We start from the raw sequence: 27918 nt of genomic DNA, 5'->3' as shown, positions 1-27918 counted from the left end.
ATTTTCAATACCATTGTCTAGTATGGTTCCAATTGGTTCAAAATAGTATATAAGTTGGATATAGCTCCCATATAAACTGATTGTAAGCGCTCTAGATCTTCAAGGAACATATTGTCCCCTAACCGTCAACAAGATGTAAGTGCCTTAGTAACACAGGCTCTTACATCTTGTTGTTGGTTAGGGGACGATATATATTTTCTTTTACAAATTTGATTTCCTTATAATATCGTTTGTCATTTGCTTTATCTAAATCCATTTTCAGAAACTTGGTGAATAGCAAATTTATCTACAGATTGGAAACACGAATTGCTAGGAAGTAATAAAACGTTAAATTTTTAACATGTTTATTTTCGTAACTATTTGAGTTAAGGTTTTCTTGTCACAAATTAACACCATTAAAATAATAAATTTTTTCGCATTTGTTTGCATTCATTCCTATAAAAGTTAGTTTTCTTTTTTTAATTGGTACAACAACAATTAATACAATTATTTAATGAATCCATTAGTCTCAGATACGATAAGATTGAAATTCGCATTAACATTCCCATGCCGTGAAGTTGAAATTGATAAAAACGACTTATGTGTCAGTAAGTTTTCTCTATGTTCACTGGTGTGTTCTTTTTGGACAAGTTGAAATTTTTCATATATATTGGCAAAAACGTCTATACAATGCGAAGTACCATCGGATATTTGTAATTCATATCGATTCCCACTACTGGATCAGTTTTTAGAAAATTATACTGGAGATCAATTGTATGCAGTGGTATGCTTTCATTTAAAAGGAACCTCTCTTTTAGAATAAAGTGTAAGTTTTAAATTTTGAGATTACAAAAATAATTCAAAGATTTTTTTTGGAAGACTTGGAAGAATGATCGCTCTCGAACATAACATTTTAATGAGTTCGAATTAGTTATTACATATCACACGTAACGGTTATGGATAGGTATGCATTTCTCCTATACGGTATATCGATTAGATTAAAGAATTCCAGAGAGAAAACGTATTACTAGCTGTATTTTTTGTAGGTTACTATATCGATATACAATGAAATGCGAATTAAGGCCCGGCGATAACATAAAAAACAATGGCAAACTTGCACTTTACCAGACGACTACCCTTGCATTCAGAATTTTGCTCTCCTCCCCTCCTAAAGTACTAAAAGTATCATTTTTTATTTATTGGCTTATATACGATGCATATACAAGTACGCTTAAGAACTAGGAATTCAAAAAATTATGATATGATGATCTTCCTCTTCAAGGCATATATCTACTCTCAAATAAGTCAATCAATAATATTTAGAGAATTTAATATTTAAACGCCTTAATGAATCATTATTCTTAAGACTTGTGTGAAAGTTCAAAGTTACGTTTTCGTTCCATTAAGGTCTTCCACTTTAACGTTTGTAGTTTCATTAAATTAAGTAAGCATTGCTTCGATGTGTGGTAGAGTTTTACATTTACATCAATTTGTAGTGACAGGTACAAGGAATTACATCTTATTCCTTAAAACGCTAACTTCATGAAACCCATAAAAACCATAAGCTGTTTTGGTCGCCAAAACAGTCTTTGATGAAATAAGAAGCTAAAGTTTGTAAGGGGCATCGTTAATGGGGTAATTTGTAATTATCTTGATAAAAGAGTTCCTCTATTTTAAACTCGATAACGAAGAGGGTTCCGCATCCCAAAGGTTTTATTTCTTAGCTGTAGAAAAGGAAGTTAGTTGTGTTTAGAACAAAGGGGAAAACCACCGCTGAAAATTTTTTCTGATGGTCTCGCCAGGATTCGAACCCAGGCGTTCAGCGTCATAGGCGGACATGCTAACCTCTGCGCTACGGTTACCTTCAAGTATATATATATATATGTGTCAGTGTCTTCGAAGGTTTTGGTTTTTCTGTACGCGAACAGCAGTACAGAAACGGAAGATCGGCCTATATAGCTGTTTGTTTAAATATAACTCACTGTTTCAAATTACAGCGAAGTCGATCCATGAGCCTTTTTATGCACTCATAGAAAAAAGTTAGCCGAAAATTGCTGAATATTAATGAATTTTACTGCCATTATAGCAGTGGTTCTACTATTATAGCAGTAGTTCTGCAATCTCAGAGCAGTGGGATGGCTGCTAAAACAGCAAACATTTTTGCTGTTTTGAACAAAAAATTTGGTTGAGCTTGGGCTTAAAACCCTTGTGATAACAACAGACTCCTGTTCCTTAGTGGAATGTTCATGGGCAAAATTTGCATTGATAACAAGAGGCGGATGGAAGTATAGACACACGGAAATCTTTAGGTTGGATAAGGTTGAAAAGAGGGTGCGGATATTAATCCGCTCTTGCCAATATGGACATACACGTAAGCAAGTAATCGGCATGTTGTGGGCTCTAAATACTAAAAGTAACCTCGAAAAAAGAAAATCTAAGTCAGAATCTCCGTGCGACTTACTTGGTTTATGTCTGACAAAATTTTGTATAACAGATTCGTACTCTTCTCTTTAATACCTTTCAATCCGTAAACATTTCTGTTTGAGTGGGACGTCCTCCCATGTTAGATTAGGTTAGGATTAGGTTAGGTAAGGTTTAAGTGGCAGTCTGGCATCAGACTCACTCAGACGTTTTCGTCCATTGTGATACCACAGGAACAGAAGAAGGAAGATGTCTTCTAGTTCCTACCGTTGAACCATCCAGATCGCTTAAAAAAGCCCAATAACTTGCGAATGTTCACATCCGCTAAATCAGACATGTTCTCGAAGAAATGAGAACCTAAACTCCTTCTGACTGCTAGTGCGGGACACACACACACACAGAATGTGTTCTAGAGTCTCTTCTTCTTCGATGTCCTCACAGCTTCTGCAAAAGTCATTGCTGGCAATCTTCAGTCTGTCAGCATGTTTTCCGATTAGACTATTCAGTGACAGCAAATGGAGACCTCTTCGAGTCTAGGTTAGGCAAAATAGTTGACCCCCCCCCACTTGTGATCATTTATCATTCGTTGTCCTTCGGGCCTGGAAATAAAAACTCAGCTTATATGTCCCTTAAGGCATACCCACAGATTCCAGTATCCCTGGAATGTGTAGGGTAGTACCTGTTCTCGCAAGCTCTTCTGCCTTACAATTCCCTGGGATATCTCTGTGGCCCGGCACCAAGAACAGGTGAACTCTGAACTGTACAGCCATCTCGTTGAGAGATCTGCCACAGTCGAGGGCGGTTTTTGTGTTCAGAAATACGTTCTCCAGGGATTTGATTGCTACCTGGCTGTCTGAGAAGATATTGATGCCAATCGTTGTTATGACATTATATCTAAGCTATTTCACCAATTTCTTAATTGCAAGGATCTCCGCTTGATAGACACTGCGGTGGTCGGTTCTATCAGTAATTGTGGTACAGTACTTTTCATCAAAAAGCGGCTCGGGTAGGGTGTAATCCACACTGCCTGGAACATCGGATACTGTATCAAGGATAACACAGTGTCCGTAGCCTTCACATGATCAATGAGAAAGCTCCCTTAACCTCACGACAGTGGTCGCAGCAATTTGTGTGGACACAATGTTCAGGGGTATTAGATGTAGCATTAAATTCAGTGCATGTGATGCATGTCCCCAGTGCGGCTGTGATGCACAAACAAGCTATCCTTTGGATCCTGTTGAGTATTGAGCAGTAGCTGGACTTTTAAAGCGCCGTCCACCAGACCACAACACCATATAGCATTATAGGTCCGACAACTGCAGAATAAACCCAGTGCATAATGTGCGGTCTAAACCCCCAACTTTTGTCAATGGCTTTCTTGCCTTTTCCAAAATGTTGGATTTGAAATTCAATTTCCTATCCAACAAAACACCCAAGTATATTGCGTTTTTTGAAAGTGGAACATTTTCTCCTCCCAAGGAGACAGGTGCCACTGTAGGCAACTTGTATCTCCTGCTATCCACAGATCCCAAGCCTGCCGTAATGCATTCTCCCATGTTATTTGATCCCGAAAAGAGTGCAGAAAAATGTCGCTTAAATCTGTGCACCTACCTCCGATATATAGAGTTTTTGAAATAAGGGTAAGACGAAGGATTCGCCCCCATTCGGATATCGAAATGGTGCACTCTATTTTCACCGTAGGTAAAACTTTACCATTTGCCAAAACTTTTAGGCAAAACTTTACCATTTCAGGAAAATCGCACTGGGGCACGCCGTTTGGACTCGACTATAAAAAGGTGGTCTCTTATCATTGAGCTTAATATTCAAACACTCACTGATATGTGAAAAATTTGCCCATTGTTCCTTAATGGAATGTTTGTGGCAAAATGTACAACTTGTGTTCGCTTTGTTTTTCCCAAATTTGCAGGTTCTCAATTTCCGAACTCTCTTCACTTGACAAATAAATAACGCGAACAACTTCCAGCAAAAAATGTGTGCAAATCTTTTAATAGTGTTTTTACAGCTGTTTGTGAGAATAACCAATCTCAGTACTAGGTGTTACTTGAACATATCAAATTGTTTTAATAATATATGTTCAACAGTAAAGACGGGCGAATGTCGGTCGAAGTCGACCTTTCGATACCCTATACCACATTGGGTATGCAGGCTAAGTCGTCTAAACTAAAATTGACCAAAATTTGAAATGTAGAATTTCGACCGAGGATCGGGAAAATCGTTGTACAAAATTTTGAGAAGATCGGTTGATAAAAGCGTTGGAAGGTACATCTAAATCTGAACATATTTTGATGAAATTCACCACTGAACGGAAAAGCTATAAGAGAAACCTTTGTGCCAAATTTTGTGAGGGTCGGTTAACAAATGGCCAAATTGTGGCAGTATTAGTCAAAATCGAATGAAAATATATGAAAATCCTTTGTACCAGGTTTCGTGAGAATCGGTTAACAAATGACCACATTATTGCATTTTTAATCAAAATTGGGCGAATACATATAAATATATGGGAGCTAAGTATAACCAAATCTGAATGGATTTCTTCAAGTTTTTTGCCTGTTATGGCGAAGATTATTAAATTTTAACATTTTTGTTTGTCTCTCTTTCGAGCTCAATGATCGCAGATTGCAAATGGAAAAGGAAAGCCAAAGATAGCAACACATACCAACCACTATGGGACGAGTTTCGTCTTTGGTTGGAAGACTTTTCAACCATATTAGGTGTGATGGCTTCAAGGGCCGATCGTTGGTATGTTGCATTTGAATCGTAATAATTGCGATAACGCATCTATGACACAATTATCACATTAACAATGGTGGACAACCCTGTATATTAGCTGTACTTTTTCCCAATGCATGTATTTTTGTGTAATGACAGGCTTTCTTTCAGTGGCAATTACTCTTCATACGTAGTACACATGATTTTGTGCATCTGTTGGAAAGTGGTATTGATGGCTTCGAACGCTAGACAACGGCAACGGCCCTCGCTGTTGCTCCGTGCGCTCAGGTTCGGTTTTCAAATTTTTCAGGTTTTCAAGTATTGTGCCTGTAAGGACGAAGATCATTAAATTTTAACATTTTTGTTTGTTTCCCTTTCGAGACGAGCTCAATGATCGGGGATTGCAAATGGAAAAGGAAAGCCAAAGATAGTAATACACACCAACCACTATGGGACGCGTTTCGTCTTTGGTTAGAATACTTTTCAACCATATAAGGAAGTATTAATTGCGAAAACTCATCTATGACACAATTACCACATTAACCACCATCGACAACTCTGTCTATTAGCTGTACTTTTTGGATTCGATTAAAATCCGCATGTTTTGTGGTAGTCCCAGAAGAAAAGGTGGTGCAAATTTTTGAGAAGATCGAGTGATAGATGCGTTTGCAAAGGCTGTAGAAGTGAAAATCGGTCTATATATATATATGGGAGCTAAATCTAAATTTGAAGCAATTTCAAGCAAGAGTCATAAGAGAATCCCTCGTACAAAATTTCGCCTCTAGACCAAAAAATTCTCTGTGCAAAACTTTTTTTGTGTTTTATTTTTGCCCTTCACGGCTCGTCTATCCAGTACTAAAATAAAACACAGTAATAGGTAAATCGAATCAGAAAGTGATTCTGAGTGGATCAGTATACGTTCAAGTATGCCGATCCACTCATCTCATCAGCTATCTCTCATCTTTCTAGGTGTTACAAACAAACATTGTATGTATGGGTTGCCCAAAAAGTAATTGCGAGTTTTTTAAAAGAAAGTAAATGCATTTTTAATAAAACTTAGAATGAACTTTAATTAAATATACTTTTTTACACTTTTTTTTCTAAAGCAAGCTAAAAGTAACAGCTGATAACTGACAGAAGAAAGAATGCAATTACAGAGTCACAAGCTGTGAAAAAATTTGTCAACGGCGACTATATGAAAAATCCGCAATTACTTTTTGGGTAACCCAATATATCGCATGTGTTCTACTATAAGCCCAGCAATCTCGTTCTCTTTAAAAATAGCAACTCATACGCTCAGTAATGTAGGTTTGTTTTGGGAATTTTTTCAAAGGGGCTATACCCATATAGTTGCTGGACAATCAAAAACAAAGAGATACTTAAAATTGTATTCATGATAATCTGTTACATTGCATTTATGTTAATATTTTCAATCCACTTGGTATTCCAAGTTTTAAATTCAGAACATTGTAACTGTTCAGTTGAGGCGCCCCGGTAGCCGAGTTGGTAGCGTGCTTGGATTACCAGTGCAGGGGTCGTGGGTTCGATTCCCGCCAAAAGCCTTGGTCTGTCGCTACTCTGGTATCACAATGGACTTAAAATTGTCTAAGTGAGTCTGTAAAGGACTGCCACTCTTACCTAAACTAACCTAGCTGTTTAGTTACTGCAAGAAAATTTATCTTTTATGTGAAACTTCAAAAATGTAATTGATTTGTATATGTGTTTCGTAATTGTTTGTTGCCCGCATAATTATAAAACATAAAATAAATATTTCATTGGTTATTTTAATTGTTTATGATGTCTGTGGATAGCCCATACCATTATGACTTATTAAATAAATTTGAGCATAAATTGATGTTTGCATAAGCGTTGCTGTTGAGCATTTCTAAAAAGTTGTTCCCGAACGAAGAAACACACGACTTTGAAGGCAAAAATTCCAAAGTTTTAATCAACAGTAAAAAAAGTAAATTTTTTTGTGTTCACAATTAATGTCATGTGCATGAATGACGAAGAATAATCGAAATTCTGGTTGTTGACCGGCCAACCCACCGACCGATTGATCGGTCTTTATGATGTCGTCTTATTATTCCATAACAACCAAATACGACGGTTGTTATCTTTGTTAAACCTTATCAATTGGCAATAATTCAAATCACATTTTCATTTCAACAACCAACATGTCAAAAAAACGAAGTGACATTGGTGAGAAGATATTGTATATTTCGTTGATTTTTGATGGAGAGGCGTTAAAAATCGGTATAGTACTTACTCGTTTTCTATTTTGTTTTTTTGGTTGGTTGGATAATACCTGCAATAAGCAGTTCTCAAGAACGAAACGTGTTAGTTTGGAGAGGAGCCCCTCCGCTGGAGGAATGGTCAGTCATGTTGACACAAAATCAGCCTGCTGTATTAAAATTACCAAATTACTGAAACATGATATGAGAGTCCGCGTGTCAGAAACAAGTGTATTATCATGGCAATGAGCTTAAGACAGCAATGGGCCCACAGTCATATGTATTCGTGTTGCATGTATTGTTCGCAATGTATGTACATATATATTGTATATATATGTAGTGCAATTGTTCCATTCTTAAGAACTAATGAAAACAAAATTCAAATATCCGCCACATTTTTTAGTAAAGAAAGAAACAAAATGACTTGTTCAATAATAATGAAGATCTGCTTTCATCGACACTTACACCCAATTATGCTCATTAATTTATCATTGAAACTTGTAAAAAATAATATTTTGAGCATCGTATAATCAAAATGCGATGAGCCTCCTCTATAATATGATATGATATTTATTTTTAAAACATTGCCAATTTAGTCTATTTATTGTCTCAGCTGAAACGTTTCACGCAAGAAAAGTTCTTCTAGTCTTGTCACAAGCGAGAAGTTTTTTTTTCTAATTTAGTTAGAAACCATGGTGTTGGGTTTGGTGACTGGCATAACCTCGAAACTACGGTCGTTAGTGTAAGAACAGTGATTATTGGCTAGTTCATGTGCATTTGAATAATTATGTGTAGTATAAGTTTATAAGTTTATGTCATAGGCATAAACTTTCCAGGTGCAATTTGACATTTCCAATGGAAATTTTGACAATTTTCTTGCATAGTCATACTCACAACTTTTTGATGTACGAACTTATTTGTGCTGTTTACGGTGACTTGAAACATTAATGTGGAAAAAAAATGGATCTAACTCTTAGACATTTTCTTGCTATCATTTATCATAACTTTCAAAGTAGATTATCACAACAAGAGTGCATTGATCAACTTAAATCTTTGTATGGCGATGAAGTACCATCCTATAGCATTGTGAACAAGTAAAAAGGAGTTATGTTCGGCTGGGCCGAACTTTGGATGCCTACCACCTCGGGTGTATATGTAAACCACCTTTCGTCATAATCCGGTGAAAAATGCATACCTTATGCCCCATAGCAGCTATATCGAAATGTGTTTCGATTCGGACCAAATACTAATAAGTACATGTCATTGTTCAATTGTGTATTACCAAATATTGGTCTTTTTAGTAGATATATCTAAAAATAAACCGATTTGAACCATATAGGACACGGATGTCGAGAAGCCTAAAAACTGAGAGATCGGTGTATATGGCACCTATATTCAAATCTAGAATGATCTGGGCCAAATTGAAGAAAAATGTCGAAGAGCCTAACACAACTCACTATTTAAAATTTCAGCGACATCGGATAATAAATGCTCCTTTTATGGCCACAAAACCAATAATCGAGAGATCGGTGTATATGGCAGCTATATCCAAATCTGGACCGATCTGTGCCATATTGCAGAAGTATGTCAAGGGTATGTCATTGTCCCAAATTTCGGCGACATCGGACAACAAATGCGCCTTTTATAGGCCCAAAATCCAAATTGAAGAAAAATGTCGAAGGGCCTAACGGAACTCACTGTCCCAAATTTCAGCAAAATCTGATAATAAATGTGGCTTTTATGGGTCTAAGACTCTAAATCGGCGGATCTGTCTATATGGGGGCTATATCAAGATATAGTCCGATATAGCCCATCTTATGGACATAAAAAAACTGTGCAAAATTTCAGCTCAATATCTCTATTTTTATAGACGCAAGCATGATTTCAACAGACAGACGGACGCACATGTCTAGATCGTCTTAGATTTTTACGCTGATCAAGAATATATTGGGTTGCCCAAAAAGTAATTGCGGATTTTTCATATAGTCGGCGTTGACAAAGTTTTTCACAGCTTGTGACTCTGTAATTGCATTCTTTCTTCTGTCAGTTATCAGCTGTTACTTTTAGCTTGCTTTAGAAAAAAGTGTAAAAAAAGTATATTTAATTAAAGTTCATTCTAAGTTTTATTAAAAATGCATTTACTTTCTTTTAAAAAATCCGCAATTACTTTTTGGGCAACCCAATATATACTTTATAGGTTCGGAAATTGATATTTCGATGTGTTGCAAACGGAATGATAAAATGAATATACCCCCATCCTTCGGTGGTGGGTATAAAAACTGGTTAAATGAATGCAACCCTCGTCGACGCTCGCTCAAAGACGAATTCCGTAAAGGCCGCCTAAAAACGGTCGCCTAAATTGACTAATTTTGGTTGCATTTTGATATAGAATGTCTTCAGCAATATTACGTTAATAGCTTCTTTCGGGTAATTGTAATAAAATTTTAGGGTATGGTGACCAGTGTTGCCACTCAAGAAAATTATTTCCTACCAAAATTTAAGAAATATCCTACAAAACCCGACCAAAACCTACCAAATGTTCTACACGCAAAAAATTCGGTATATGTTTTTATACCCACTACCGAAGAGTTGGACATTTTGCCATGCCAAAAACGGTAACACTGATGGTGACCCCTATAGCCATTATGGCGTAACATGCCAGTTTGGTTATTTTGCCCCTAAGGGCAATCCCAAAAATATAAGATTTGGGGATATAAGATTTGTACTTTACGCTTGAACGCCTTTCATTTAAGACCTATATTATCCTGATCGGTCTATATGTCCTTAAAATTTTCCTTCTTCCTTCTTGGTCTTTATCTTTTGCGTTTATTTACGGTAGAAAAAACAAATTTTTGTTGACAATTTTTGTTTTGCTCTCAATAACGTAGATAAATAATTGCAAAAATGTGGTTTCCTCAAAAAAAAACTTGATTCTTTGAATTGCTACATCAGCAAAGTAGTCCGCATTTACCATCACATCAGACAGGTTATTTCACTTTTTTTGTTTCACACCAATACAGCATGTTTTTGTTTTTTGCGCGTCACTAACGTTGTTAATTTTATATGCCTCACGCCATACAATTACTGAGATTTTGTTACTACGAGTATTGCAAGATAAGAGATAGTTTTGTAAACATAAAAAAAATTAAAGATAAGTCTAGATTTGTTTATATTTTCTTTCTGACTGACTGCCCCTAGAGCTAGAGAGTTGCAATTAATGTAAGGACAAAATTTAGATGTTAGCGTTACACTATGCTGATTTTCCGATTATTTAAAAATAATTTGTAACCCCCATCGTTTGTAATAATAGTATTCTGCTTATTAGTTAATATGCACTGTGTTACAATGCAATGCATGATAAAAATAAATTAAAATAATTGAAAATACACATGTCATTATATTGAAAGCCAAACTGCATAAATCATTAATCACTCTGCTCTTTTAACCAGGGAGGGTAAATGAGTCTGTTGAAATAGTGCCAAAGCGTAAAGAGGGTACTTGTGGTTTAGGTATCAATTTACTAGAATTGATTTGATTGCAATTTAAGAATGGAAATATATCTTTAGATCTTATCAGATGGCATGTATTTGTCATATGCAATGCAAATTTGCCCCTGAACAAACTTCTCACATATTACAGAGAACTGTCCGATTCAGGTTTAAGCTCAATGATAAGGGACCTCCGTTTTATAACCGTGTCTGAACGGCGTGCTGCAGTGCGACATCACTTTGGAGAGAAGTTTTTACATGGCATAGTACCTCACAAAAATCGCCAGCATTAGGAGGGGACAACCAAAAAAATATTTTCTAATATTCTTGCCAGTATACTCTGGCGTTCAGCGTCATAGGCGGACATGCAGACCTCTGCGCTATGTTGGCCTGTCATACCATATGACATGACAGGTTTAACAACTCTGAAATTTGCACACATCGTCTGGCACATATGAAACAATTACACTGGTACTCACAAAATTTTATGTAGTTTGAAATAGTTTTATTTGACAGATTTCTTTTATGGAACTGTCAAATTAACATATTTTGAGGTTTCATTAAAATTTGTGAATACGGCCGTTAATGTTTAGAAAGTTCTCTGAACTTTCGGGGACCAATATCGATTTGGACCAAACTTGGCATGGATTTTAAAAGTTACTATAAAGCGTCATGTGCTAAAAGTCATTGGTTAATATTTGCTCTCTCTAGCGACTCAAGAAGTGAACTCTGGAGATCGACTTATATGGGTGCTATATCACCTTAAAGACCGATGTGATCCTAACGGGGAAGTTTGCCCCTGTTCCTTAGTGGAATGTTCATGGGCAAAATTTGCATTTGAACCTAACTGGGTGTGCTTGTTTGAAGAAATATTATCTGATTCGATGTGTCCTCTCATAATATCCGAATTTATGTGCCCAAGAAGTCAAATTGTGAAATCGGTATGTATCGGAGCTGTATCTTAATATAGAACGATTTATAACAAAGTCGGCTTGGATGTTGATCATAACTGTGCCCTCTAGGGGCTGAAGATTAAGTCAAAATCAAATCAAATAGGGAGATCCGTTTATATGACAGCTTTATTTTTCGTTTTAGACCGTTTTGTATCATTTTTGGCAAAAATGTGCAAAATTTTAGCGAAATCGAATAATTACTACTACCGTCAAATCTATCGAAAGGAGCTATATCATAACCAGTGTTGCCACTCAACACTGAAAACAATTTAAGGAAAAATCCTTCCAAACTCAAACCTGTTACAATCAATTTCATTCTCAATTTCAAATTCCAACCCCATGGCAGCCGGTTGTACGTACTGGATTGACCCGATGAAGTCCTTCATCGGCAAGGGATGTCGCCTCAGTGTACAACACAGTGCCACCACAACAACAATAAATTTCAGAACTTGCGGCCTTTTCCCTGAAATTTGAAGCAGTGAGACTCCTTGTTACAGTAATTAGCCCCTCACATCTATGGTTTTATTCTGCACCAACAACGAATACAATACACAAACGACAAAATGTAATATAACTTTAGTTATACCCGGTGATTTTTTCAGTAAATAACTTGGCGTTTTATGAGAAAACCTACCAAAAATTGCGGTCAGCCTACCAAGTAGTATCAAGAGAATAAAAACCTACCAATTTTGGTAGGAACCTACCAAAAACGGATGCACTGATCATGACATGGACCGATTTGGCGCACATACAACATCATAACATGGACCTAACGTGACCCTCTGACCCTACAAATGAGGAGTATTGAAAGTAAATGTCTTGACGATCAAGAATATATAATACTTTAAAGCATTACACTCAAAAAATCTTGAACCTCAACACGAGTTAAAATGACCTAAATTTGAGAAATGTTGAACTTCCTAAGGCGCAAAAGAATTATATGCTCGTTATCCAATAGTTAAATAATTTCATAACAGCTACGAAATCAATCGCTCAGCTGTTTTGAACAATATATTGAAAAATTCCAAATTTCTTTGAAAAGTTTCGGAAGTTTCGGAAGAGGTATCGTCGACGTTAGTATGCTTTTACCCATTTTTGGTGAAGTGCTTGCTTATTCCAAAGAAATTTGTTTAAGTAAAACTACTAACACCACCTGAGTTTTTAGCTATTTCATCTACAGCGGTCAAAAAAAGTATTCATCATTCAATGTTTTTTTTTTAATAAGTCTACAAAAGACAATTGGAATAAAAACATATTAAACTAATGATGCAGTAGTGCTTGTGTGATATATATGTACACAATTTCATTGTTTTTAAAGAAAAAAATAGTATTTATTGGAACAAAAAGGGCCATTTTACAGCTGAACACAAAAAATTAAACAAAAAAAGTATTCATCCTTGCAAAAAAACAAAAAAATAAATAACATAATTTAAAAAAATTAATACTTTGTTATTCGACCACCGCGTCTTATAACTTCTTTTAAACGGTTTGACATCGATTGGACTAATTTAGCGGTTATATTTTGGTCTATATTAGTCCATTCCTCCATTATCACCTGTTGCATTTGACTCTTGCTCGAAAAATTGCGCGTTCTCAATTTGCGTTCGAGATGTTCCCAAAGATGTTCAATTGGGTTCAAGTCGGGACTTTGAGGAGGAGTTTTAATGACTTTGGGGCAGTTATACAGCATCCACATCTTGGTATTTAAAGCAGAATGTTTGGGGTCATTATCTTGATAATATTGAAAGTTATTACCAAGCCCAAGTTTTACAGCACTATCTTTTAAATTCCTCTTTAAAATGTCAATGTGATACTTATGATCCATTACTCCATTAATAATTTCAAGATTTCCCGCTCCTGAAGCCGCCATACACCCCCAAACCATTAAACCACCTCCACCATGTTTTACAGTAGCAACTGTGTTTCGTTCTTCAAGCTCTGTATTTGGTTTTCTGTACACTATGACCTTTCCATCGCACCCAAAAAGATTAAACTTGCTCTCGTCTGCAAAAATGACTGTTTTCCAAAATGATTCGGGCTGTTTTACATACATTTTTGCGAAGTTTAGCCTTTTCACTCGGTTTATTTTATTTATAAAGGGCTTCTTACGTGCAGTTCTTCCTCTGTAACTATGCCTTTTGAGTGTATTTCGAATTGTTTGTGTAGTAACTTCCTTCCCTAAATATTCCATAGTGTTTTTACGAAGAATGGTCGCATTTGTCTTCGGAGTTTTCTGAACTTGCCGCACTAGCCAACGCACATCTCCAACTGAAAGTGCTTTTGGTCGACCAGATCTTGGTTTATTGTCAACAGTTTTCGTTTCTGTCCACTTTCTGATGATGGATTGTATAGTAGATCGTGGTCTATTTAATATTTCACTGATAGTTTTTTGAGTTAAACCATTCCTGTGGTGTTTTATTTTCAAAACTTTTACCTCATCAGAAACCTCGTTTTGCTTACGACCCATTTTGACAAAAACTATATTTTCAATGAAATTAAATATTTGCTGTCAAGGGCAAAGCCTCCATTACTAAATAAAACAGAAAAGGGGGATTCCCAAATAATATTTGAATTTGACTTTGATGATAGCACATCAATGATGAATACTTTTTTTGTTCTGTTTTTGGTGTTATTATATAAAATTGCATTTTTTGCGCTAATTAAATTTATTTTTTGAATTTATTTTAAAACATATTACGAAAAATAAACTATTGCATAAAACTGCATTATTTGTTTACTTTAAATTTTCTTCAATTACCCAAAATAAGTGAATTTATTATCAATTTTGCTAATGATGAATACTTTTTTTGACCGCTGTATACTCATGAAAAGTAAGTTTTATTTGTACAAAGTTAATTTTCTAACCTCTTAGGAATTTTTAATTAAACATGAGTAACGATCATGAACTAACTGGTATTATGTAATCAACACGTTTTAACGATTAGCAATTTTCTTAGTGTAACATAAAAATGTTGAGGTGTTATGAAAAAGCTAGTATACAAGTTTTACACCGCCTTTAAACACAATGACTCGAGTTTGATCTATTTTTAGTGAGGGAAACGATGTCATCCTTCTCTATAAAACATAGAAATAATAGCATAATTGTAAATTTACTGTATGGAAATTCAAAAAAGATTCAAAATAATGTCCACCTCACGGAGAATTATTAACCTATTGAAATATGCTTGTATTAATTATTTTATTATTGCATATTTGTTGTTTTAAATAGTTTCTTACAGAGTTTAGTGGGGAATATTATGACCTACATTTTGAGTATCATGGGTAATTTTAGGAATCGCCGTTTTGAATCCACTTTTCTTTAATGTTCGCACACAAATTATTACATAAAAATATCTAAATTTTTAAGTTTTACGCCATCGGAAAACATATTTTTATGAGAAGGCGCGGATGGGCAATGGTAATTTTTTCACAGAATGCAAGTACACATTAATACCTTTCAACACATATTTATTTTTTCACGGACACATCCCGATACCTAAAGTTCTACTCCAAATAACACACGGACAACAACTCAAACTACACCAAAAAAGATATCACATGTAAACTCAAAAATATATTTGAAATATTTATATTTACTGTTTGGCGTCTAATATACTTTCACAATTTATTTATGTTGAATGTCAGAAAAATATGCATAAGAAAATATGTCACCTTTGACAACTCAGTATACCGTTGTGAAGTGTTACCAGATTGATTTGTTTTTTATTTTTTTAGTGTTTCAGAGTGTTGATAATAGAATTCCATTATTATTTTGTTCAGATTCTTCACTTGAAAATTTGACTTTTTGTCTCGAAAACATGTTCTTGGCCCCATAGTGCACTGTAGGCATATCACACACAGCAATGTTGTTCCCACAGCACAATAAACTTATCCGAAAGAATAGCTTTAAAGTAAGCAAGTAATTATATTCTTCATTTATATTTATTGTAATTGCCTCGCGTGCGTTCTCATTTAAAAATAACCTCTACAAGAAGCAAACAATATTGTTTTAAAGTTAATCAACTTTGCGAATGTTCGATCGTTCAATAGAATTATTCATCATCAAAACAAAAATGTGGAAATAAAGATAGTAAAAAATTATTATGTTTTTAAGAATATAGATTAACAGAAGATAACAGAAATAACAATACAATTAATCGTGTCAAATCATTTAATTATCTAAAGTGACTAGTGGTTGCTATTTTAATGTCTTTAAATAACTATTACAAAATATCATCGCCTGCACACTTTGCTGCATTCCCGCAGACCAATGAACGATAGAGTGTCAACTGCAACAGGTATGTTTTGAGAAATGTGTTTTTTTTTTTTTCTCAACAAATAGATTATGTAAGATTCATATACATAAATTTTATAATTTTAATATTGGAGTTTTACACAGGTATTAACAAAACTTGCTGCCTGTCCCACTAACATTGTGTCACTGAAAATGAGCAATTTTTGTTCGCTTGTTTTTCAAAACCAGCTGATTTCATAAAGGAAACACAGATGTTTGAGTAACTCAAGTCACTCACTTGAATGACATAAATTTAGTGGGACAGACAGGTGATGTAGATTTGAATTATGTTTATTTGATAAATTTCTTTATAGAACTTTCAAATAAACCAATTTTAAGGCCATATAAGTTTTGTGAATACGGCCGTTAGCATATAAAGTAAAGTTTTATAAATCGAATGTTGGAATCAAATTATTGGTATACTGCTGTGCTTATTTAGGTATTGTATAAAATCAAAACTTACATTAAGCAAGTAAAAGGTGCTAATTTCGGTCAGGCTGAATTTTGGGAACCATCATGAATTCTTTAAAATAATCTAATCGGAAACGAAAAGTAAAATCGGGAATAGATTATATTGGCCCATATCTATTTAATGACCAAAATATTGGATGAAATAAGAGTACTTTACATATAAATTTCCAGCGGAATCAAGCAAAAATAAAAAAAAAATTGTTCAACTGCTTTAACCAAATAACACCGAATGGGTAGAAAAATACCCAAGAATAGAGCTGTATTACAAAAATTCTAGCTCGAGTTATGAAAGAGGCATTTTCATGAATCTGAAAAGGGAATCGAAATAGGAGAGAAACGATTACAACAATACCGCGATAGATATTTTCCAGAGGAAAAATGAAAACTATTATTTTTTTTATCGGAGAAAATATTTAATTTAGCTGTTTCAATAATCTAATAGTTGTTTATTCATAAAAAAACATTTCGGTTACATGGATGCATACTAACTTTCGTGACTCAATATACATAAATACATACACGCAAAAAATAAAACGTTTGAGAAATTTTTACGACAAACAAAATAAGTTTTGCTTTTATTGTAACAGTGTAATGTTTCAACATATCAAAAGTTAGCCATAAACGTAGTATTATTGAAGGTAACTAAGTTTGTTTATTGTAAACCCTTTGGCAGCTTTGTCTACGGTAAAAGGACCTTCCTTTTGTTGTAAAACCAAAAACTCTTAAATTGCAAAAGTGCTTCGATAGCCAAAATGCAAACTTCTCACATATTAATGAGTGCAATCCGATTTAAGTTTTAAGCTGCGGCGTGCCGCAGTACGACACCTCTTTGGAGAGAAGTTTAACAAGGCATAGTACCTCACAAATGTTGCCAGCATAAAAAGGGGAAAACCTCCGCTGAAAATTGACTGAATTTTTCTGATGTTCTCGCCAGGATTCGAACCCAGGCGTTCAGCGTCATATGCGGACATGCTAACCTCTGCGATACGGTGGCTTCAATAGCCGCAAACGATTATTCGTGTACCGGACCAATAATTATTCTCTTGTGTCTCCTACTAGAGAGAAAGGGTGAGTATTTGAGCATTTAGACCAGTGGTTGGCAAAAATACTCACTCTAATGTACATTACTTTGTGCGCACAAAGAAAATAATCCCAAGCAGACCCAAAGGATTGCAAATAATTGCAATTGCGTTCTCGTTACTGGTATAGACACATTCTGACACACAACATTTTTTTTTATGTTTTGATTGAGCAAAGAACAGTCAGTATATTGAGCAGCTCGGACAAGAGCGGATGGTAAACTAGGAAAGTGTCAATTTTTAAAGTTTCGGTGCAATAAATCTGGTATGTCTAATGACAAAAATCATTATTGCAACATACAAACGGCTGCTAGATACAAGAAAACACAATAAGAATTTCTAAGGCATATACATTGTTTGATAACATTTACGCGGTAAAGAAATATCCATCACAAAATAGGTATTAAAATGTGCAAAAACAAAACTATAATGGGTTATGCGAAATCTTTTAATATAATTGTGTATCATAAAAATCGAAATAAATTCAAATATACTCTGGAAGATTTTGAATTACCAACCGAGATTTGCTTATAATTTGTAAAAATTTTAATTTGAATTATGTTACATTATTGAATTCAACTATTTGAAACCCGAATAACATGTTCTATATATCGAGCTTGAAAGGTATTGTCAGGTTAAAAAAAACTTTATATATGTCACAAATTCTTGCAAGAATTTATCGGAAAAACATGTACTTTTATCGTAAACAAAGTTCAACGTTTTTCAGAAAAGAAGTTTACTTGGCGAAAATTTCCTTTATGGCAAACGATTTTTTTGAGTGTACATATGCTAAAGAGTCATGTTACTGACTGATTGCTAAAATGAAGAGATAGGGTATCACTGTGCGGCTTTTATGGAGGCAAGTGATGTTCGTGGCCTAGGCCCTAGGTGTTGTTCGACATGGATAGCAGTGGCTTGCAGACGCCTTTGCTAAGGACTACATATGCCGTGTGCTGAGTTTGCATTTCTTATTTCAAGTTGGTTCTTTCCAATAAAGTGGGTGAGTGTAAAGTTTGGAGATGAAATTAAAGGCATTCAATTATGAATGATTCTGCATATTCACGATATTAGTGGGCATAAAATGCTACTAATATTCCCATGAACATTCCATTACAGAACAGTGTAAGACTTTTCCCATATCAATGAGTGCAGTCTGAATAAAGTTTAAGCCCAAAGATAAGGAGCCTCCTTTTTTGCCGAATCCGAACGGTAGATAGAGAAGTTTTTAGATGGCAGGATACCTCACAAATGTAGCTAGCATTTGTGAGGGGATAACCACCGCTGTAATTGTTTTTCTGATGTTCACGCCGGGATTTGAACCCAGGCGTTTGGCGTCAAAGGCAGACATGCTAACCTCTGTGCCACGGCGGCACTCAATGAACGAAATAATTGGAGGATGGTTTAAAGAATCATAGGTTAAAGAAAAAATGGGGAACATTATTTTTATACCCTCCACCATAAGATGGGGGGTATACTAATTACGTCATTCTGTTTGTAACTACTCGAAATATTCGTCTGAGACCCATAAAGTATATATATTCTTGATCGTCATGTCATTTTAGGTCGATCTAGCATTGTCCGTCCGTCTGTCTGTCGAAAGCACGCTAACTTTCGAAGGAGTAAAGCTAGCCGCTTGAAATTTTGCACAAATACTTCATATTAGTGTAGGTCGGTTGGTATTGTAAATGGGCCATATAGGTGCATGTTTTGATATAGCTGTCATATAAACCGATCTTGGGTCTTGACTTCTTGAGCCTCTAGAGGGCGCAATTCTTATCCGATTTGAATGAATTTTGGCACGACGTGTTTTGTTATGATATCCAACAACTGTGCCAAGTATGGTTTAAATCGGTCCATAACCTGATATAGCTGCCATATAAACCGATCATATAAACTTCTTGAGCCTCTAGAGTGTACAATTCTTGTCCGATTGGAATGAAATTTTGCACGACGTGTTTTGTTATAATATCCAACAACTGTGCCCAGTATGGTTCAAATCGGTCCATAACCTGCTATAGCTGCCATATAAACCGATCTTGGGTCTTGAATTCTAGAGCCTCTAGAGTGCGCAATTCTTATCCGATTGGAATGAAATTTCGCACGACGTGTTTTGTCATGATATCCAACAACTGTGCCAAGAATGGTTCAAATCGGTCTATAACCTGATATAGCTGTCATATAAACCGATCTTGGGTCTTGACTTCTTGAGCCTCTAGAGGGCGCAATTCTTATCCGATTTGAATGAATTTTGGCACGACGTTATGATATCCAACAACTTTTGCCAAGTAGCTGTCATATAAACCGATCTTGGGTCTTGACTTCTTGAGCCTCTAGAGTGTGCAATTATTATCCGATTTGCCTGAAATTTTGTACGACGGATTCTCTCATGACCATCAACATACGTGTTTATTATGGTATGAATCGGTCTATACCCCGATACAGCTCCCATATAAATCGATCTCTCTATTTTACTTCTTGAGCCCCCAAAGGGCGCAATTCTTATTCGAATTGGCTGACATTTTACACAGGTCTCCAACATATAATTTAATTGTGGTCCAGACCGGACCATATCTTGATATCGCTCTAATAGCAGAGCAAATCTTTTCTTATATCCTGTTTTGCCTAAGAAGATATGCCGGGAAAAGAACTCGACAAATGCGATTCATGGTGGAAGGTATATAAGATTCGGCCCGGCCGAACTTAGCACGCTTTTACTTGTTGTTTGCACTTAGTGGTGTGGGTCGTATCTGTTGTCTAATAAAAATATCCATATTGATATTGTTAGAATAGTTGTACATCCATATATATGTCCTCAATGATTTAAAAATGGTTGAACCAATCTACATAAAAGTTTCCTGGCTAGTGTATAATTGTAGGGTGGTGTACTTAATTATTTGTGAGGTTGCCCCTCCTCAAAAGAGAGTTTATAGGACGTTTGTACGAATCTAAGCCTCGTGTCATTGGAACTGTATAAGACGCCGGCGAGTACTTAGATGTGCAAAATAATAATAAATATCTGAAATTCACGATTCAAAGATATTATAAACTGAGTGGGTACACGCGTTTTTGAAATTTGTACATTGGGGAAACCACTGTAGACAGCTACTAAGGGCTAAATGCGTAACCATGACAAAAGTTAAATTTTAAATGATTTTTAATAAGTGTACCTGGGGTTCAATTCAATGTTGCTATGACTGCCAACAGAAATTCAAAGCTGACTATATAAGTGGAAGCAGGGGGTGGTGAAGCGGCCCGGCGGTATGCTAGTTGAATAATAAAATAGAAATCTATCATAGACCTATATGGACGGTACTAAGGACTCAAGAAGTCGAAGTATCCGACTGTATTCTGGCCTTATTCTGTCTCCCCGTGCAGTTCAGGGCGATGACTATCGACCCATCTCCTAGTTGTTAAATACCCTCTCAATATTCGAGAAAGCCGCCTTCGCGTGCTCCTTCAAATGGAGAGACGTCTCAACTTTTCTCATCACTACGTAGATGGTCGTCTTCTCATACCTGCCGTTGAGTTATGCCTGAAGTTCTTCAACGTTAGACCCTAACTCACCTTCAACTTTTTTTTATAACGTTTTGTAATAAGCATATTTGCCCATTTACATTTACGATACATTTGTTCTACATTTACACTACATTTATGAGAGCATAACCAGGCCTCAACACCTGGTCCAAAAGGTATTTTAATTGATTCTTCTGTCAACAATTTATTTAGACGTTCATTTATAGGGCGTTATCTCTGACATATACGACAAACAATTGTGGCTTTGTAATATAATTTGCTTGAAATGGACCAGCCACTGTCAGACTTTGTTGTTGATTGTATGGGTCTAAAATAAAATAAAATAAATATGGAATATCCAATTAGCAACAAGTTTAAAAATTACTCTATATTATTCCATATGTACTTTCAAAAATAAACGTCTGTTATAAGTAATGAGAAAAATTTAAAGTTTATTTTGAGATTTCTCAAAATTAAATTGAATACCCCACTAACCTATTTCTTTTTATAATTCATGGCGTCGTAAAGATATTGCTTCTTTAAATAAACAAGAGTGTGATGCAATTTACAGTAAAGATAATGTTGAAAATAAGTTCAGAGTAATGAGTTATAATTTTCCAATCATATCAGGTTTTTTATTTTACTATCATAAATTACTTCAATAACGATCGAAAATTTGGAACTGGGAGGACCGAACCTCAGTAAATACTTTTTATATCCAAAACCGTAGGTGTACGTCATATTCATTTTGCCATTCTGTTTGCAACACACAAAAATATACACTGCCGACTTACACTCATAGAAAAACATCTGCTGATAAGTGCAAACACTGTTTGCTAACTGGTCATTGTTAATTTTGCTGCTATTTCAGCAGTAGCAAATTGTTTGCAGTTTTAGACATGCATTTTGATTTGAACGCCTTTTTTGTAAAATATCTTCAACATTCTTGTAGCACACTCAGAGAAAATTTATTAAAAAAATTATTGGTGAAAGTACTGCCGAACCGACAAAACACAAATTCAATAATGGAAAGCAAACAACAGGGTTTTTAGCGTTGCCCTGATATCTAAAATTGCAAAAAATTTGCTATAAGAGAAGAACTAATGCTGAATAAACATGAAAAATTTACTACGAACAGTCAGCAGAGAGTGTTTGCAATTGTCAGCAGACTTTTCTGCCAACGAAAGCTTTTTTATTTGTTTATAATAAGGATTTGAATTTTTAACCATATTGTGTAGATTTGGAGTAGTATGCTGTTGCGGGTAATCAACTAACAAAAAGCAAAGAAATATTTAAAAAAAATTAATTCAATAAATTAGTTTAAAAATGAATATTTTCCAAATTTTTTCCAATCACAAAATAATTTATAGTACTAAATTTTGCATAAAATTGTTCTTATTCAGCAGAGAGTGAGGCTAGCAAACCCTATGAAGCTTCTCGCATTATCGGGGGTGTCTAAAAAGGTACTCATATTTTCTTCTTTACATTTGCCGGCTTGTTTGTACACGTCAAGGTATTAGCACTTAGAATCAGTTTTTTTATTTTGCATTTAACTAATATGTAGTTTTTGCCACAATAAAACAATTAAACCTATTAAAAATGTAAACAGTCATTATATAGCACTTGAAACCTATAGAGTTTCCAGGAAATGAGATTAAATTTTTATTGTAAAAATATGAAATATTACTGGTGTATTGGCAATATTACTAGCACAATGATTTAATTTACTATATTTGCGATTTAAGAGCTAATTTCATGGAAAATCCTTAATAGTCTCACTCGGACTAATGAGATAAACATAAAATCGAAACCGGACAAGTGAAACATCAAAAATTTGTCTAGTTTGTTTAACTTATTCCTAATTTTCAGTTAAACATAGTTCGGATATTGAAATTCATTTTCGGTTAAACGAAAAGTGATTGAAGCCGTATTAATTATGTGCTAAAATAACTTGAGTTGAAACAAGTAAAAGCGTGCAAAGTTCGGCCGTGCCGAATCTTATATACTCTCCACCATGGATCGCATTTGTCGAGTTCTTTTCCCGGTGTCTCTTTTTAGGCAAACAAAGGAAAGGACAAAAGAAAAGAATTGCTATGCTGTTGGAGCTATGTCAAGTTATGGTCCGAACAATGGAATGAATGTTGGAGACAACAATAGAATCATTTTGTAAAATTTCAGGCAAATCGAATAAGGATTTCGACTTTAGGGGCTCAAAAAGTAAAATAGGGAGATCGCTTTATAGGGGAGCTGTATTAGGTTAAAGACCGATTCAGACCGTATTTGACATGTATGTTGACGGGAGAAGCTGTTGTACAAAATTTCACCCAAATCAGATAATAATTGTGCCCTATAGAGGCTCAAGAAGTCAAGATCCCAGATCGGTTTATATGGCAGCTATATCAGGTTATGGACCGATTTGAACCATACTTTGTAGAGTTGTAGAAAGTCATAACGAAACATGTCATGCAAAATTTCAGCCAAATCGGATAGGAATTGCGCCCTTTAGAGGCTCAAGAAGTCAAGACCCCAGATCGGTTTATATGGCAGCTATATCAGGTTATGGACCGATTTCAAACATACTTAGCACAGTTGTTGAAAATAAAAAAAAAAAAACACCTCATGTAAAATTTCAGTCAAATCGGATAATAATTGCGCCCTGCAGTGGCTCAAGAAGTCAAGATCCAAGATCGGTTTATATGGCAGCTATATCAAAACATGAACCGATATGGCCCATTTAGCAATACCAACCGACCTACACCTATAAAAAGTACTTGTGCAAAATTTCAAGCGGCTAGCTTTACTCCTTCGACAGTTAGAGTGCTTTCGACAGACGGACCGACATGGCTAGATTGACATAAAATGTCATGACGATCAAGAATATATGTACTTTATGGGGTCTGAGACGAATATTTCGAGGAGTAACAAACAGGATGATGAAATTAGTATACCCCCATCCTATGGTGGATATAAAAACAATGTTCAGTAGTATTAAAATAGTATAGTAGGTATAAAAACAATGTTCAGTAGCACCCCTCACAAGTCATCGATTTTATTTATCGTGATGACAAGATATGTTTAACAGCTTTTGTTGTTGGAGCGAATTTTTCAAATTGTAGATAGTTTGCATTAGAAATAATTTTTTTTAACTAAGGCGATACTATTTTCACATAAAAATCTAAATTCAGAGTGTAAAAACTTTTTTGCTTAAGCAATATTTCATTAAATTCAATTGTTCTGAAAGAATGTTTTTTATTTTTTTTTAATTATTGGTAATATTAAATATCAAATCCTGAGAATGATCACGGGTGGTAATCGAAATATCGATAAAAATTAAAAATAAAACGATAAATTAAAAGAGCAACACCTGTTTACTTAATTATTCGATAACATGCAGTCAAACAAATCAGAAAAATCTTATCTATATATATAAATGAATTAATGTTTGTTTGTTTTTTTGTGGGTATGTAAGTTTGTTTGTTCCTTATAGACTCAAAAGCAGACGATTTGGCAGTGAAGTCCAGAGAACTGCCGTCAATAAACTTGGTTAACTCGAAGCCTTTCGGGTCGACGCAGTCCGAGTTGAGGGCGTGGGCGAATACCCATGTAACCCTGTGGAACAGCTAAACGGTCGGTAGGACGGCGAAAATCCTGTAGGAGATCCAGACCGTGAGAAGACGAAGCTATTACTGAAAGGAAGTTGGAAGGAGGTCAGTATAGCTTTCGGTATCATAACAGGACACATAGGACTACGAGCTCACATGTAAAATCGGTAGGACGGCGAAAAATACTACCCAAAATTGATAGCATGCGGGTAATATGATGAGACTGGATCATTTCCTATGACAATGCCCGGCTTTCGCGTCTAACAGATACCGGGATTTAGGTCACAATTAGGACGCAATACCAGACATGAACCAACTTAGGGGCGTGGCATGGAAAAGAATTAAGGATTTTCTAAGTAGCACGGAACTCCTCATTTAGATTTTCTTTTTCGATGTTACTTTTTTTAGAGAGCACAACAAGCCGATTACTGGCTTAGATGTATGTCCATAGTGGAATGGGGCGGTTTAATATCTGCACCCTCTTTTCAACCTAACACATAGACTCAAAAACGACTGAACCAATTTTCTTGAAATTTTAACAGAATGGGGGAGCGGTCTGGAAGGAACAGTATGCAAAATAATTTTTTGAGAAGGGGAGGCGGACGCTCCCCTTACCCCAAAAGCAACACCCAAAAATAAAAGTGAACCGATCGGGATGAAAGGGACTCAAATGAAAGGTATTTAGGAGTAGACCATGAATTTCGTATTAAAAATTGGTACCAAGTAACTAGGGGGCCGCCCCAACCCCAAAAATCCCCTAAAATAGGCTTATTGGTCGATCATGACAATATGGGACTGAAATGAAAGGTATTCGGGAGTAGATTGCAAATATGGTCAGAAAGGAGGAATAGGCTTTATAATTTTTTGATGACGGACCCTCTCCCGTTTCCCTAAAAACACCACCCAAAATTAAGGGCAATATGGGTATCAAATGAAAGGTATTGGAGAGTAAAATACGAATATAATGTTCAAGTGCCCAAGAGATTGCGAACCCCAAAACTCCCTCAAACAGATATGTTGGACGTACATATCAATATGGGACTCAAATGAAAGGTATTCGGAAGTAGACTAGGAGTATGACATAAAAAATGAGGTCCAAGTAATTAGGGGTTACCCCACACCCCCCAAAAAGCACCTCAAATGGGAATATTACTCGATAATAGCTACATATATGAGACTCAAATGTAAGGTATTTGGGATCAAATAATGAAGGAATATGAGAATAAACTTTGTTTCCAAGAATCTAGGTGGTGCTTTATCTCCTAAAATCGCCTACAATAGGTTATTTGACCCAATAAAACAATGGGGTATTATATTAGGTTAGGTAAGAGTGGCAGTCCTTTACATACTCTCTTAGACAATTTTAAGTCCATTGTGATACCACAGTAGCGACAAACCAAGGCTTCTGGCGGGAATCGAACCCATGACGCCTGCACTGGTAATCCAAGCACGCTACCAACTCGGCAACCGGGGCGCCCGGTATAAAGTGATAGATATTTTTGGGTGGAGTGCCTCATTCAAATTTGTGCTCAAGTAGCAGATGGGGTGTTGCGCACAACCCTCCTTTAAACGCCCTCCATCAAACTGCTGTATACACCAATCATGACAATGTGGCGTTCAAATGAAAGGTATAAGGTTGTGGAATGCGAATCTGATATCTTTATTCTGCTCATATATCTAGCGGCCCACTAACCTCAAAACAGATATCAATATTAATGACCTAACGGGATACCGTGTTATTTAATTAATATGGGGACACAAATAAATGTAGGCCGCCATACCCCCAAAATTATGGTTATGCGTGATTGAAGGAGACGCAAACCTCAACGTCAAGGTGGCCACCATTTTTAGCTCATCGATAAGAAGGGGCCTTCTTTTCATAGACAAGTCCAAACGACGTGCTGCTGTGCAGCACTTTTTGTTAAAAACTTTTACATGGTTTAATTACTAAGAACTTTCGCCACCTCACCAAATATATAGAATGGCAAATTAGTTCCTTCGCACAGAAAATCGTTTAATATGGCAATTTGATTTGATTTAGAAAAAGACTAAATGATTACTATTTAATAGGTAGTCATATAGTCATTAACAGACATCTACCACATGAGTATCAATGTTGTAGGCGTTCAGCCACTCCAGGTGAGCAGCACTAATATTTAAATTAGCGCCATCTAGCTATTTACAATTGGATCAACTGAAAGGCGACGCCAACAAGAACAGAGAGAGGGCAGAGTTGATCATATATCATTTATCTTTGTTATGACAACCTATAGGCCCTTAAATAAAGAAAAATATAAAATAAAATTCGTTGCGATTGTTTGCGGTATTATTTTTTAACTTGTTGCCTGTTGTTGCCATAGATAAAAAAAATTCTATAGAATAAAGAATTTTGGAGAAAAATATGATTATTGAAGAATATGATTATTTAAAATGTCAAAGTTTTAGAGGGGCCGGACTAGAGCTGGCAAACTATCGATAATTGCAATCTTCGATATTTCTTATAATTATTACCGACAGTATAGATACTATCGTTAATAACCCATCACCTATATTTCATACGGAAATGAGAAGTAAAAATCAGGAGATCGATTTAGATGGAAGCAATATCAATGTACAGACCGAATAAAACCAAATTTAATAAAATGAGTTGGAAGTCAAAATTTTGCACAATCGGATGAAAATTGCGCCATCTGTAGGCATATAGATATATTGTATCTTATAGGATATATTCAGTGTCGGATCGGTTATTTTTATTCAATTTTGCAAAAAATTTACTTTTCTAATAGTATAGGAAAAATATTAATTGATATTCAGACAAAAAATAAAATATCGATAGTGCCGGGCTCAGCTAGTAAATTATAAAGGTCAACAGTAAACAACGTAATGATCATTTACATTGAATAACACCAACAATTAGTGGTTGTTTCTATCAAATTTCACTAAGGTGGTGCTTTTCACTAAATCATAATACATTTATGCGGTTCCAACTTTATTTCTATTAGATTTGTCATAGTTTTTTTTTTGTAATTTTATTTTATTTGTGTCATTATTTTATGTGATCTAAACGGTCAAACAAATACGCATCTGGTTGATCTGGTTATCGAAATTAATAATAATTCATACGTATATAGAAAAACAGTTAAACGTATATAGT

At 35.3% G+C, this 27918-nt stretch overlaps 1 protein-coding gene and 2 long non-coding RNA genes across 6 annotated transcripts in view; all 3 read left to right on the top strand.

The window, feature by feature from the left end:
* Positions 1–27918, top strand: part of LOC106081058 (polyamine-transporting ATPase 13A3) — an 84920-nt gene that overhangs the window by 29350 nt on the left and 27652 nt on the right. For 2 of the 4 annotated variants that reach the window (XM_013242762.2, XM_013242761.2), the window contains exon 2: positions 15920–16103. The exons of 1 other annotated variant lie outside the window; for it this stretch is intronic. In XM_013242762.2, coding sequence (XP_013098216.1) covers positions 16076–16103 — 28 coding nt within the window. In that variant the 5' untranslated portion in view covers positions 15920–16075. Of the gene's footprint in view, positions 1–15855; positions 16104–27918 lie in introns of all 4 variants that reach the window. One more of the 4 variants, XM_059369196.1, reaches the window with a different exon arrangement.
* LOC106081060 (uncharacterized) lies at positions 6634–7828 on the top strand. Its single transcript, XR_001220303.2, has 2 exons — positions 6634–7332; positions 7452–7828. It is a non-coding gene; the product is annotated as an uncharacterized LOC106081060 (long non-coding RNA).
* LOC106081061 (uncharacterized) lies at positions 9948–12398 on the top strand. Its single transcript, XR_001220304.2, has 3 exons — positions 9948–11508; positions 11564–11793; positions 11948–12398. It is a non-coding gene; the product is annotated as an uncharacterized LOC106081061 (long non-coding RNA).

The sequence above is a fragment of the Stomoxys calcitrans genome, chromosome 5 (assembly GCF_963082655.1).
Source record: "Stomoxys calcitrans chromosome 5, idStoCalc2.1, whole genome shotgun sequence".
NCBI lineage: Eukaryota > Metazoa > Arthropoda > Insecta > Diptera > Muscidae > Stomoxys > Stomoxys calcitrans.
This window is presented reverse-complemented; position numbering and strand designations above follow the sequence as displayed.